Here is a 14183-nt window from a genome sequence, read left to right on the forward strand (position 1 = left end):
TGGGCCAGGCAGATATTTTGCTTGCCAGTTAAGAAACCAACTAGGATACCCATGGCCCATATCTGAGTACCCAGGCTTAAGTCCTGGCTCCACTCTGAACTCCAAATTCTTTCTAATGTAGATGCTAGGAAACAGTGTCGATGACTCATGTGCTCAGATTCCTGCCCATGTCAGAGATGTGAATTCAGTTCCCAGGTCCCAGCTTCTGTCTGGTCCAGCTTTGACAGCTGTTGGCATTTGGGGTTTAGAACAACCGACTGAAGTTTTCTCTACCTCCCTCTTTTTCTCTGTCCATCTTTATCTATCTCTAATAATTTTTTTTTAAATTAAGAATAAGCATGGGGCCCAGCACAATAGCGTAGTGGTTAAAGTCCTCGCCTTGAACGCCCCAGGATCCCATATGGGTGCCGGTTCTAATCCCGGTAGCCCCGCTTCCCATCCAGCTCCCTGCTTGTGACCTGGGATAGCAGTTGAGGAGGGCCCTAAACTTTGGGACCCTACACCCGCATAGGAGACCTGGAAGAAGCTCCTGGCTCCTGGCTTTGGATTGGCTCAGCTCCAGCCATTGTGGCCACTTGGGGAGTAAATCAGCAGACTAAAGATCTTCCTCTCTGTCTCTCTTCCTTTCTATATATCTGACTTTCCAATAAAAATAAATAAACCTTTATAAAGAAAAAAGAATAAGCATAACCTCAAGCAGTCAATCAACTTACGCCTCTAGGCCTCAATGTTCCCTTTGTACAGTGTAGGGGCAGGTAACAAGGTGCCCCAGTTCTAACATCGTATTATTCCAACTCACAGTGTGGAACTCAGTATTGAGTGGCAGTCCACAGAAGCACTGAATGACACAATCACTGCTCAAACTACGCATCATGATGCCATGTATTCATGAATGTTTTAGATGTACACCAAATCATACCTGCAAGCCAACTTTAGTTAATGCACCTCCATTTGTGACCCTCATCTTCAAGTTCATCCTCTAAGGTTATTTACAAAGAAAAATATTTGGTGGTGAGAAATAAAAAAACAATCTCCAAATGTAGACCTCAAAAAGACCTTTTCAAGACTGAAACTGGATGGTTTCAATTCTTTTTCTAAAACATGGCATCTGAAAGCTTCTATTACCTAGAACGCATCAGTGCATTCAGGGTCATAGCTCTGTGCATGAGGAAGCACACCCACTTCAGTATGTCACGATGTCCACGGCTGGGTCAGAAAGGCAGATGAAAACAGACTCTTACCTTTTGACTTCTTTGGCATCACTTGCGATGAAAAATCCTAAAGTGCCTTCTTGGATCTTAAGATGATTTCCAGGGTTAATTAATATACTGCTCAACAAACAAAAATAAACACAGAAGACACATATGTGAGGTCATGTCCTGAATAAAACCTGGAAGGCTCCAGCCCATTGCTATTTCTATAGGGGGCCCACTAGTCTGCCAGCTTCCCCTGAAGTTTTTGTCTCTAGCCTGCTGGACGTTAGCCTCCACATCTCATTAAATTATGCTATCAGTAAGTTCTACTGCTTTATTTCCCAGGTCAGCTCACTCCCAGTTGAGATAAGGAATCTAAGTTTTAGGGTCTAGGTTTCTACAAAGGGCCAGTATAGGGTACCATCAAGGGCACCTGACTTGGAGCAAATCCCCTATGTATCCTTTCTGAAAGTGCTTTGGATGGTGAATGAGGATGCATTATTGGTCTAGTAAAGCTCTTGCTACATCAATTTTCCATTAGAAGACAGAGTGCTAGTGGAACCCCTATATATAGCCAGAAGCATACATGTATACACATCACATATTAGCATGAGAAATGGTACACGACACCTATAACCACTTTAGAAGCAAACCAAACATCTTGATACCATTGATATAGGGACACAGAAGTACAGACTGCATACAGTCTATGCATGAAGAACTGGATATACTTAAATAGCAACAAAGAATGTATATATTTGGATATATGTAATGATTCCAATGTGCTACCGATCAAACTGTATGGCGTATTTGAATAAGATGCATGTCTAGCATGCCCTAACTGGGGAAAACAGTAGTTTGAAAACAAATGCAATTCACTCATAAAATGAATGAATGAATAAATAAATAAATAAATATTGCCCTGTAGGGAAGTATGGACCTAAATATACACTGTCCTGTTTCAAAACAGTATAAATAGATTAGCTGACCAAGTTCTGTTTGGACTGACAGAAGGCAGAAATGTATCCTAATCTAATAAGTGAGTGGAACAAACATGTTTCATCTTCTGCAGATCAAAAATAGAACACACGTATGCCCTACTCCGAGGCTGGGATGAGGCTCTGGATGGAACAAGCCCTGAAATTGGGGACTCCGGTTCAAGCAGCAGACAACAAAAGCATTCTTTGATTTGAAATTTGGGTTTAAGATAGTAAATATTTGCAATCAGTCTAGAACGAGGCTTCAGCTGTCCAAAACAATAAAAATGGAAGAAGGCCACTAACACATAACCTGTTGCTCCCAGTTGTGCTGCTTTGGGAAAGTGGTATGGACAATCTAGCAGTATGGCTAGAGCAAAACAGGAGTGGGATCCAGGTGAGCCATGGTTCTGTTGAGAGAGCTCAGGCCACACCATTACTGCAACATAATACCCTGTGATCACATGAATATCCACTATTACCTGTGACAAGACCTGACAGAAGGAAACAGCCTGTATCTTCACTGTAACATTAAATAATCACAACAGTCTATGAGGATTTGACTGTTCCAACTCTGAGCCACATTCAGCAGTGAAATTCCATCCAGAATGCACCAAGACCACACCTCACACTTGTGCCTCCTAATTACCCATCACAGCTTTTTCATGAGGGCATTGCAAGCCCTCCGGCCTCATACCCTCATATGGAAAAGGGCATTCATGGATCCTTCTTCAGGCCCAGCTAAAGATGGCAGTTTAGGAAGGTAGAACTCTGGGTTTTGCACATGTCCAAATTTCCTTTCTCTCCTCTACTATCATAAATTGCTTCCAAATTCTGGCACTGCCACTTACTAGCCCTCTGAGTGCAGGTGAGCTACAAAACCTCTGAAAACTCAAATCCGTCCCCTACATCTCAGGGATAATGACAGTATCCATTCTTCAGAGAACTAAGTCATATCATGGGCAGACAGATCACTGCATATTGGTCATTATTAGCTTCATTATTTTAATTTATTGTTTCTTTATTTCCCTTTCAATGAGCCAAATGGCAATTTTCTTTAGGTCACAACATGGAATAGAATACATGGTTTCTTGTCAAAAACTCTGCCTGTTCCTAACTTGAAATTTCAGATTTATACCTTCCAAGATGAATGATCCAGATCATCCATCACATATTCCATGTACTTCTGGAGCCTACAGGAATTAGCCTCTAAAGTTGGAAAGGTCTCGGGTTTGATATGTACTTATCCCAGAATGCAAAAGCTTCTAAGCATGTGTGTGGGGGGGGAGGAGGAAAGTAACAACTTCAACAGCAGAAATCCAAGAGAAAAAATTTGATATATTTGACCCATATCATCTTTAGCGACATGCATGCATTTTAAAACAAGCCCCATGTAGAATCCTGTTTCCCTTTTCTGATCATGTACCTCATTAATCATATCAACTGATCAAATCCAGTACCAATGATAGGTTTCTTGTCATTTTTTCTGTTGGTTGTCTATCATGAACATGGCTTACTCTACAGTAAAAATCGAGGATTGGCATTTAGGAGAATGGCAGCTGAGGTCATCTTTCATAATGCTTGGACTTCCTTCACTAGGGCAGAGGGCAAAGAATGTGAGTGCTGATGTAGGGCACAGTTGTGTTCAAATCGCAAGCTGGCCATTGGAAGTGGCTCAACATTTAGGCACAGAATCGGGCCACTTCAATCTGCATCCTGGCTATGGGCAACGTGCATGCAGCTGAGCCTTGCTCTCCTCATCTGTCAAATGAGGCAAATAATCACTCTCTTACAGTGTGCCCAAGACACTGAGTGACTGCTGTGAAGTCTTTACTAGATGGTCGCTGTTGATGGTGAGCAGGTGGTTACAAAACTAAATGGAAGGTAAATCCAATAGCACCACAGCTCGTTCATTTTGTCCTCCCTGCTGACTCGCTGCCCAGAAGGCACCATCCTACTACTGGAAAAATCTTTTCCCCAAGAGCAGTACTGGTGTATTTTATTCCCATACCCCATCTGAAGATTGGCTCAGTTAGGCCACACAGAGGGGCACCCCTTGCTCCTTTACTGTCATGGCTGACACCCCCACTGGCCTCACTGATTCCAAAATATCCTCTTTACACCCCGGAGATACAGGTGAGAGGGTCTAACTCATTTCTACGAGAAGTGGAAGGGGAGCATTGGTATTGGGACAAAGGTAGGAATGCGAACTATGGGCTCAACCCCTGAGAATGTCCAACAAAAGAAAGCCTGCTATATAAAGATGCACACAGTTTTGGATTTGGCCCACAGGAATAAGGATTGAGGAAGTAATACACGCTCTTGATCCTACCAGAGGACAGCACAGAACACTCCCTAATGATGGTGCAGAGTTTGTAAGACATTTTGAGGAGACAGATTCATTTGTGACCATTCAGACATTAACTCTTCTATTCACATTCCCAAAGTTTACAATGTTAATCCTCCTCCTCCTGAAAACATGAAAAAGATAAGCATTCTAGATAGAAAGAACTTCATTTTGCTTTTTCCTACAAAATTCAACTACCTGTAGAACTTGTTAAAGCCCTCTGAATGAGAATACATAAAATATCCCCAAGGATCTTTGATCTCTGTGGGGGACCATCCTATGTCAAGTCTGTTTTCTTTCTGTGATTGCTAAAAGTCTGCCTTGCTTTGTGCTACTTGATTTAGAGTGAGTACAACTTTGTCTAATTCACTAGCTTATCAGAGATAAGTCAAAATGTGTCATGTGAAAAATCAAGAGAGTCTCTAAGAAAAAAGCCCATATATCCATTAGCAGAATTCCAATGAGGACATCTTTTTGGCTGGGGTAGACTTTCCTCATTTATGGAACATATGAATTATCTTTTTTCTTCTGTGACCTTGCTGATTTCAATGGAACACATTCAGTGACAGCCGAAAGTATCAGAGTAGAATGGTCTTTTTCCCTTTCTCTTTTTCTCTCATACTACTTCTGCATTTCTTTGTCAATTCACTGACTATACTGGGCGATAGCAACGCATTTTCAGGAAAGAACCTGTAATTGAGTAGGGAGGTGAAAAACATGATTGTGTTCTATTTATTTTAGGGTTTTTCAAACTGGCAATCTTAAAGTCCTGTATGCAATAAGCTCTCCTCAACTATTTATTGAATGAATAAAGGACATAAATCATTGGTCTTGGTTCCAACGTTTTCTTTTTCTCCCTCAAGTAAAGGGAAAGGTAGTCGGTGCTCTTCTTGCAAAAATCAAACTGTAATTCTCATCAGTCATGCTGATCAAAGTAATGACCACATCCCTTCTAGCAGGTTGACCTGCAAGTTAACGATCTCCCAGGGGCACTACACAGAAACATGCAAACGTATGAGCAACAAGTCACTTAGGGAGTTGGAATAATGAATTTTAATACTGAAAGCATAACTCCCTTGGAACTGAAAGATGGACTGTAAAACATGAAACACATCTACATGGAACTGGCTGGCAGGGCTCAGTTCCAAAACAACGAGTTTTGATCATGTCCCTCTATGAGAGGCAAGGCATGTATGGGGTAGCTCCTGCTGTACTGTGGTCAGGTTGGAGGACTGAGGCTTGGTGGGGAGGAAAAAATGATGCTTTCCCTTTCTGTATCACTTGTGCATAACAACTGGGGAACATTGAGTGACCTTCCTTCAACATTGCAAATTTCACCTGTTAGCTATTTGGAGAGATTACCAATGATTGGTAGTTTGATTGAAACATGCTGTTAGAAAGGAAACATCATCCACGATGGTATATATGATAAACAGTATATGAATTGCTCCAATCTCTCTTCCAGTTTTGGTAGGTGTCATGTACCATTGCCCAGACTGTTAAAGAAATAGCATGACTCATATAAGGATATAATTTCTTCCTGGTAACATGGTAATTATATTTGTTTCCAACAAGCTAATGGGACTTCATTAACTAGAATGGCAATTAAGAACCGTCTAGGACTACAGATGAACCATGCCACTGGGAAGAGGCCTCTTCAATCATGCCCATTTGCAGACATTTGCTATCAGCAGGGATTTTGAATCAACTGTGTCCCCTCTTGGGGATTATAAACACCCTGCAGTTTGTGGGCTGTGTGGGAACACCCCAAATTCTAAACCTTATTATCTGCCTTGAACTTTTCTCTTTTTTCTAGGCTTTAAGGCAGGTACTGCTGGAGTCCTGCACATCTGGACACACACACTTTCAGTTGAGGGTATTGGGAGGAGAACCAGTTGTGCATTACATGCTTTCAGATGCATAAGCCCAGATATCTTACAAAGAGACAGCATGAGAAAGGTTGCTCCCAGTTGGTCTGACTCAAATGACCACCCTCACTGTGGCCCGGCAATGACTTGCTTAGCCTCATTCCATCTCATCAACTGTAGAGATGGCATTATAAAATATATCTTGTACATATGAAAAACATGAGCCACTTGGCAATTGGGAAGACAGAATTGATCTCAGAAGGTAAAAGTTGGATATTTGGTGCTGGGAGCAACCCATGTCACTCTCTGGTACACTTTACGACACATCATGCCTACATCACAACATGCCTTCAACCACAAGGTAGAGGGACTCAAAGGGTAACAAGCCACCAGCAGAGGTGCAACCACTGTGGACCTTTGAAGATGCAAAGTGTTGCAGTAACTTCTTGCAGTTGGATCATTTCAATAATGCCAAACTGACAGGAAGCCACCTCTTTTATACACATCTACTCGAAGAATCACAGAAGATCTGACTTTGGAAAGAGTTCCAGACAAACACACACACACACACACACACACACACACAGCTATAAATACAAACATGTGACAGTGATTACACTCACAGGGGGTAAAAAAGCAACTTTTAAAGAACAAGCAAGCATCTCAATAGTATGTTTTCAACAACACTGTCTTAGAGAACATATTTCTGAAAATACTATGCTGGAAATACTAACCCAAAAAGTTAAAATTTAAAAAGCCACTGATGATGGTTTAGTCATGCTTCGTGCAACACAGAACAGCAGCAACACAGGGGAGTGTCACGTGATGAAAGCTGAGCTACTTTATGTGAAGAAATATGCTCAAACACACTAGAGAAGTCATGCGTTTGTCCCCAACACGCAGGACTCATTCAGCAAACCAAGTGTGTTCACCTGGCAATTTAGCAGCAATGCTTTCAAGCCTGCACTCAGAACTGCCCAAGAAATAAAATACTCCAAGTGGCATCAGAAAATTTAAGTGACAAAAAAAAAAAAAAACAAGAAACCACAGAAGTGTAAGGGCTTAGTCTGTTTTGTAGCTAAAAGGATGTGAACTCTGTTTAACACAGGCAGGAAGACATCAGTGGGAAAGTGGGTATGGGATGCAGACATAATGGCACCAGCATTGAGGGTGACACCAAGACATCAGGACAGTACAGCAACAGACACAGAGGGCTGCAGAGATGCATCCTCCTTTTGAGCTTGGATAGTGTTGGTTCCCAACAAGGGTAACAAAACAAAAACCAGAGATGTGCCTTTCCCCTTCCCTCTTTTTGAGATTTCCTGCAAAGAAGTTAGTGCGTCATCCTAGAAATCCACAAATCAAACAAGAACAGCAGTAGACTATGTTCAAGTTTTATATACTCTAATTGGAGGGAAGTGTATATATATACAAAAACATATATATACATATATACACATGTATATTATATATATATATATATATATATATACACTACACAAGGGGGTGAGATTATATATAGGTAGATATATAATCTCTCTCTTCTTGAGTTCTTGGCAAATGGTTAGTCCTGTGGTTAGGAGTCAAGATAGAGGATGGTGGCAGGAAGGAAAGTTAACGGCGAATGCATACCGCTTTCGGCTTCTGCAAAACGACAAGAAAAGAATTGAAAATCAAACAACTTGGTAATAAATTGGCTGACACCACAAGGAGAGAAGGACTAAAAACCTTTGTTTCAAATTGCTGCACGGAGTCACATGAAAACAAGGTTTTCGGCAAAGCATGAAAACAATACCGTGGGGGCAACCCAGCAGCAGAGGAGGTGGTTAAACACAGGTCAAAGGCAAGAGGGTCCCTCAGGGGAAGGTGATAGGCAAAGGGATAAGACGTTTTTCAATGAAGGAAGCTACTAAAACCATTGTCTCAGAAAGGATCGCATAATCGGTATAATCGCGGTATCATTCACATGATTCTTCTGTAAGGGAATCTCCGTTTTCTAATGGGCACGACCTGCATTCTCTCAAATATACCTTTTTCCAAGTGAATCAGTGCTTTCTTCCACACTGAGACCAAGCCACCTGGGAGGACAAAAGCTGGAAACGGCACACAGCAAGCCCAAAACCAACCAAAAAACCAAACAAGTTCTTTTGGCCCTGTTTTGGAAAAAAAAAAAATTCTCCACGCTCCCTATATTGGCTTTGTTGAAAACATCTCAGAGTTGGGACTCAATTAGAGGGTTCAGCATTTTAAAAAGGAAGGGTGCGTTTGTGTTCAAGGAGAGCTCTGAGTTCATTTTCTCAGAAGGGTGACAGCAGCTTGACATTGAGGTATGAACCGTCACTCTCCTGAAACCGGAGTTCAGTTTAAGGTGCCGTCTCCTGCCTGGAAATGATTCCAGAATGGTTGAAAAACATGAGTTAGCATCAGCAACATCTCCCTTGTGACACTTATTGAAGAAATGCACAAAAGTGGTCAAGAACACTGAGCTACAGAAAGATTTACTGATGTGGCAACACAAAGATTATCATTTGCAAAAAAAAAAAAAAATCAGGATACACCATTTCCCTACATAGCTGCAAGTGAGAATTGGCACAAACGTAGGCAGAGTCATCCCAGAACATTCCACCTTATCCGTGGAATAGCAAATAGCCAGGACTCACTCACTGTTAGCATCTTGCAAATAATATTATTCACTTTGCCAACACAGAAAAAGAAAAATGGATATTTGTGTATATATTTGTTCACGGCCATGGTCACATTCTCTTTGGGGCCACCAAATCTACCATTTGCTTTTCCTTTTGGTGGATTTGGATTTTCAGAGTAGCTGATAAACATGTGATCAGATTGGCTGGGTGAGCAATCTGATCGGGTAGTTAAGGTAACATTGGATTGACTTGTTTCCAATCCAGTGTTGTTGTGGTCGGTTAGAGACACAGGCTGTATATTTGGAAGTCTCGTTTGATTGAGTCATTCATCCAGATCATGAAAAAGCCTCAAACAATGATAGCAGGAACTTTAGCATCTTGCCATGCCCTGTACTCAGTTACTAAAGCATGTGCAGGAGGCTGTCTGCCCTCAGCACCTGCAACACCTGTGGGAAACAAATAATCCACCATAGCAGAAATAAACCAGGGACATCATTTCAGAGAGCAAAAGCCCAAGCCTCTCTCAAGTAGCTCCTTTCCTTCCAAAACTACCGATAAAGACTGGGGAGCAAAAATCATGCTTTTTTTTTTTTTTAAGATAACACATACAGGACCTTCTCAACATTCCCCCTTACCATGATGCCTCCTTCTTCCAGAGGTGAACTCCTATATTGACTGGGCTGTTATCTGTTTCCGCCAGACCCAGTCTTCTATCAGTGTGATTTGCACATAATTAAGTGCAAAATAAATAAATAAAGCGAGCTCCTGCCTCTGAGCCCTACTCTCCTGGCTCATTTGCGTGCAGTTGATTCTCTGCCACCTGCATTTCAGCTACACAGGGAGAAGCACATATGGCACACATTAGGCAGCATGCAATTTGGCTATCAGAAGTGGTGTCTCCCATCATGACTCTGTCTCGGACTCTGGAAAGAAGGCCAGGGTCCACCTGCTTTTTGTTCACCACAGTAATAATGGCTTTCAGTATGAGGACTGTCCCTGTTTTACACTTAGAAGGTGGCCCATCCCTCTCTTCCTGGGACATCTTTTAAGTAGCCCAAGGACCTTGAGCCGTCAGGTCAGGCTAGGACAGAAGCTATACTGTCGGGCAGAACATGCCTTCTAGGGTGAGACAGATGTTCGGCATCCTGTTTCAAGCCAATCAAGAGTGTGCCAGAAAGAAGAACACTGAACGTTCTCACTCTCACACTTACACACAGGAGCTGGACACTGGGTGGCACAAACTCACCGGCTCTCTCGGTTGGCAGACTTGTACTCAATGGCTATCATAAGGAGCTTGAGCTTCACAAAACACAGCCTGCAACAAGAGAGTAAGGTCACCCAGTCAGTGTTTCCAGACGAGCAGAGTCACATCACAAACCCTCTCCCGCTCTCTCAGTGTCTTAATGTTGTCATTCTCCAAGGGGAGCCTCATTCCATGGGGGCTGTGCCAAAGGGAGGGTCTGGACAACCCCTCACCAGCTGCCCCATTACACCTGAACTCACATGTGATTAGGCGCTAGATGTTGAAAGTACAAATTGTATTCAGACTTGGATGTCTAGACACAGACCCTGCCCTCCTTCCGAGCAGGGATCTGTGCCTGGGGACCTACACTGGGCCAGAATCATTAGTTACTTGCTCAGGCAGTAAAATGTTGGCTACAGCAGGAGGGAAGGAGTTGGAGTGGCTGGACCTGCTATTTGGATTCCATTTTGGTCTTTTGCACAAATGGCTCATACTGTTGTTGCGAGCAGACCCCTGTGTGTGTGTGGAATGATGGTAATAATACTTAGTCCACATAAGTGCCTGGCGCATGACTATGGCTTCGTCATTTCTGGTTCCAGCCAAGCTGTCTCACCTCACCTGCCCAGTGCTCCTGACCAAGGATCACACTGGTCTCAGAGGCTAGCTTCTGCTGCCTTCAAGCCCTCCTCAGAGCCTGCTCTCCCTAAATGCCTTCCCCACTCCTCCCAGCCTGTCCTCCTGGGTCATATCATATCTACTCCTCCAGTTCAGCTCCTGTCTGACACTGTGACCTCAAAACTAACCAGCACCTTGCCTCTCACTACATACTTGAACTCTTAGTTGGTTTTCCAGTGGCTGTGCTTGCTTCCTATTGCTTCATGCAACAGTACCTTTTCTCCTCCATTGCAGCAACATCTTTGAGTTATGATGGGGTTTAGATTCTACCAAAATCACAGGAAGTACGCTTAAATATTTATGTCTAAGGATTTTCAGGGTTGAGTTATTTATACAGAGTCAGAAAATTGAAAACAGCCTAAATGCCCAACACTAAGGCTATGGTTAAATAAAGTACAATGTAATATGGGGTTAGATAATATTCAAGATGTTGTTTCCAAGAACACTTGAAGATATTAGACCGACACATAATTTTATATAAAGACATAAACATATAATTTTAGTTAGATGAAAACAGATTTATATACTCACCAAGTTAAATGTTCACATAAACAAAAAAGAATTACATACGTTATATACTACAGCTTTATCTAATGGGCACGATCACATGTGCCTTAAGGATTTTTTCAATAACAAGTGTTGGTTAATTCATAGATTAAAAACTGAGCTGAAGTCACTTAGTTCCAGCATTGTAAATGGGATGAGGTACTGGGCCAAGGGGTAGGGTCTTTTTGATAATGCTGTTTAATCTCCAGATTGTTCCTAAGATATCAACACCCCAGTTGTTTAGACATCTATTGAGGTCTCCATTTTATAGATGATGTTACTAAGCGAGCAAGCCTATTTAACTTGCTTATGGTGTTTCTAGCTAATATCTAGCAGATTACACATCTTCTTCCCCAGTCAAGACTATTTCGTATTGGGAGAGATAGGCAATAAGCAAACATAAAAGTGGGAAAAACAGGCCTCTACCATGCAGAAACAAAGTGAGCCACAAGGCAAAGAGTGACTGGGAAGATGTATTTCTCTACAATGGTCCATGAGGACCATTTAGAAGATGCAGAAAGCACCAGGACAAGATGAGCAGCAGCAGGCAGTGAGAAGATGGGAGGCAGGAGTTCTTGAGGGAGTGGGTATAGCAAGTGTAAATCTCCTGAGATGGGAAAGAGTTCCACAATGCCAGCAAAGCTGGCACTGAGTGAGCGAAGTTGAGAATAGCAGTGAGTCAGAGAGTGCAGTAGGAGAAGCAAGATCATGAGTGCTCTGCTTGCCACAGCCAGGAGCCTGCAGTTTATTCCACGCAGAATGGAAGGCTTTACTTGGGTTAAAATACAGAAATAACACAATCAGACACATTGGATATGGAGATGTGCCACTTGCCAGGAAGGTGCTCCTGCAGGTCTCACCTTCTCCCAGGGGAAGGGGACTAAATGTCTAGGAACAAGAAAGAAGTAAGAAAGCCTTTATAACAGCCTAAATCCATACAAATGGTGTAGGTCAGCAGGCATTTGATTCTTGGTTCCTAAAATGAAATAGCCCAATATGTCCAATGCAGGAAGTTGTCGCTGGTTACAAAAATAATTACAGGGGAATAGAAATTATTCCTTTTTTTTAAGAAAAAAAAAGCCACTTGTCACAAAAAGGTCTTAAACCAGCAATCTGCAATAAAACTGTTGTAATAACAAGTTAGATTGCTTTCCTGATAATTATTAAGTAGAAGCCTACCACATTTGACAATGACATTATACAAAGCTTTTATTTTTTTAAGATTTTACTGCCAGCATCATCTGTTAACTACAATAGTTTCAACCCAGATGTTCCTGAACAAAGGCTCTTAAGAATTAGAGTCCAACTGTTTCTACCTACCCACAGGGAAATAAATTGTTCTTGCCATTAAATCAGCCCCCTTGCCTGAAAAGATTACTTGCGGGTGTGAATTAAGCATGGAAACCTGTCATAGAGTTTGCACCTTCTAATGTGTTTAGGAAGAGTGGGCAAAGGCAAGGTGGCTGCTGCTGAAGATGACTTGCCCCACGAGCAAGTGGCTAAAGAGCAGCAGCCCAGGCTCTCTCCAGCCCTCAGAGGGCTCCAGGGAAAGCCAGACTGATTGGCCTCATCAGAGCAGAGTGAACACTGTGCGTTTGGGAATCCGGGTCTCTAGGATCAAGGAGCTAGAAGGGAAGATACTCACATTTGGGAAATGAGATTTAAACGGATGGGCTCTCAAGGTGGAAACATTTATTTAAAACGGGAAACCTCAGGACTTGCAAGACTTGGCACCGTGAAAATGGCAGTGATTTAAATTGTTCATGGAGATCTTGTTAAGATTTCATTTCCCAATGGCTGTGATAAGGGTGGAGTGGGAGGGCTTGAGGACATTCCCATCAAACAGACACACACTTTCCACCAGTACATGAGACACCTGAGTTCAAAACTCATTACTGCACCCCTTGATGTGGACAAATGTGCAAACAAATGTATTTTTAGACATCCCTGCTATTATTGTGAATCACAAACATGAAATGCTTGTTGTGCCTGCACAGTGTTGAGTCACAGTGCTGGCAATCACCCCAATTCCAAATGTCATCCCTCCTTGACCTCCTAGAGGGCTCAACATACCCTCCACTGCCTCTGTAGCCCGCCAGTAAGAATTTCAGCTGATCTGTAGTTGGTGAATTCATTCACTAAGGGAAAGGCTTACAGGTTACCAAAAGCAGAAATACTCATTAATATTGTACTCACATCTCTGTTCATACATGTTTAGTCAGAATTACAATACTCCACAAATAAGTACATGAATAGTGAATTCTAGCAGGGAAAATTTTATTTTTCAAGACAAGATTTGAGCCTCTCTGTAAATTCTCTTGAAAGGCTACTTTCTGCAACACTGCTAGAACAATCTGCCACCGAGCCAATTGCTCTGGGGGGCTTTTTTTCTGCTCAGATTCAGATCTCTTTTTCTTAAAAAAAAAAAAAAGATTTCATGTAACTCATGCCAAACCAGCTATGGTTCACTGGGCAAGATTAACTTACATAGATCTTTCAGAAGAAGCCTTTGAAGGAAACTTAGACCATGGGACATCAGCGAGATTGTCTGAGTTTTAGGGGCACTGACACGATAAGAAGTTTGAAAGGACACAGGAGTCCCAGCACTCATGTTGTCTTAAACCAGCATGGAGGATTCTGGACTTGCACCTGGACTGTGGACAGAGTGCCTGCCCTTCAGCACAGATGA

At 42.2% G+C, this 14183-nt stretch overlaps 1 protein-coding gene across 9 annotated transcripts in view; it reads right to left on the minus strand.

Annotated features, from left to right (window-relative positions):
• The window catches only part of KCNMA1 (potassium calcium-activated channel subfamily M alpha 1), a 665861-nt gene that overhangs the window by 136022 nt on the left and 515656 nt on the right, over nucleotides 1-14183 (minus strand). For all 9 annotated transcript variants that reach the window (XM_058671049.1, XM_058671047.1, XM_058671046.1 and 6 more), the window contains exons 16-17: nucleotides 10277-10345; nucleotides 1242-1328 (exon numbers count right to left, since the gene is read on the minus strand). In XM_058671049.1, the coding sequence (XP_058527032.1) occupies nucleotides 1242-1328; nucleotides 10277-10345 (156 nt within the window). The remainder of the gene's footprint in view (nucleotides 1-1241; nucleotides 1329-10276; nucleotides 10346-14183) is intronic.

This window comes from Ochotona princeps, chromosome 13, assembly GCF_030435755.1.
Source record: "Ochotona princeps isolate mOchPri1 chromosome 13, mOchPri1.hap1, whole genome shotgun sequence".
Taxonomy (NCBI): domain Eukaryota; kingdom Metazoa; phylum Chordata; class Mammalia; order Lagomorpha; family Ochotonidae; genus Ochotona; species Ochotona princeps.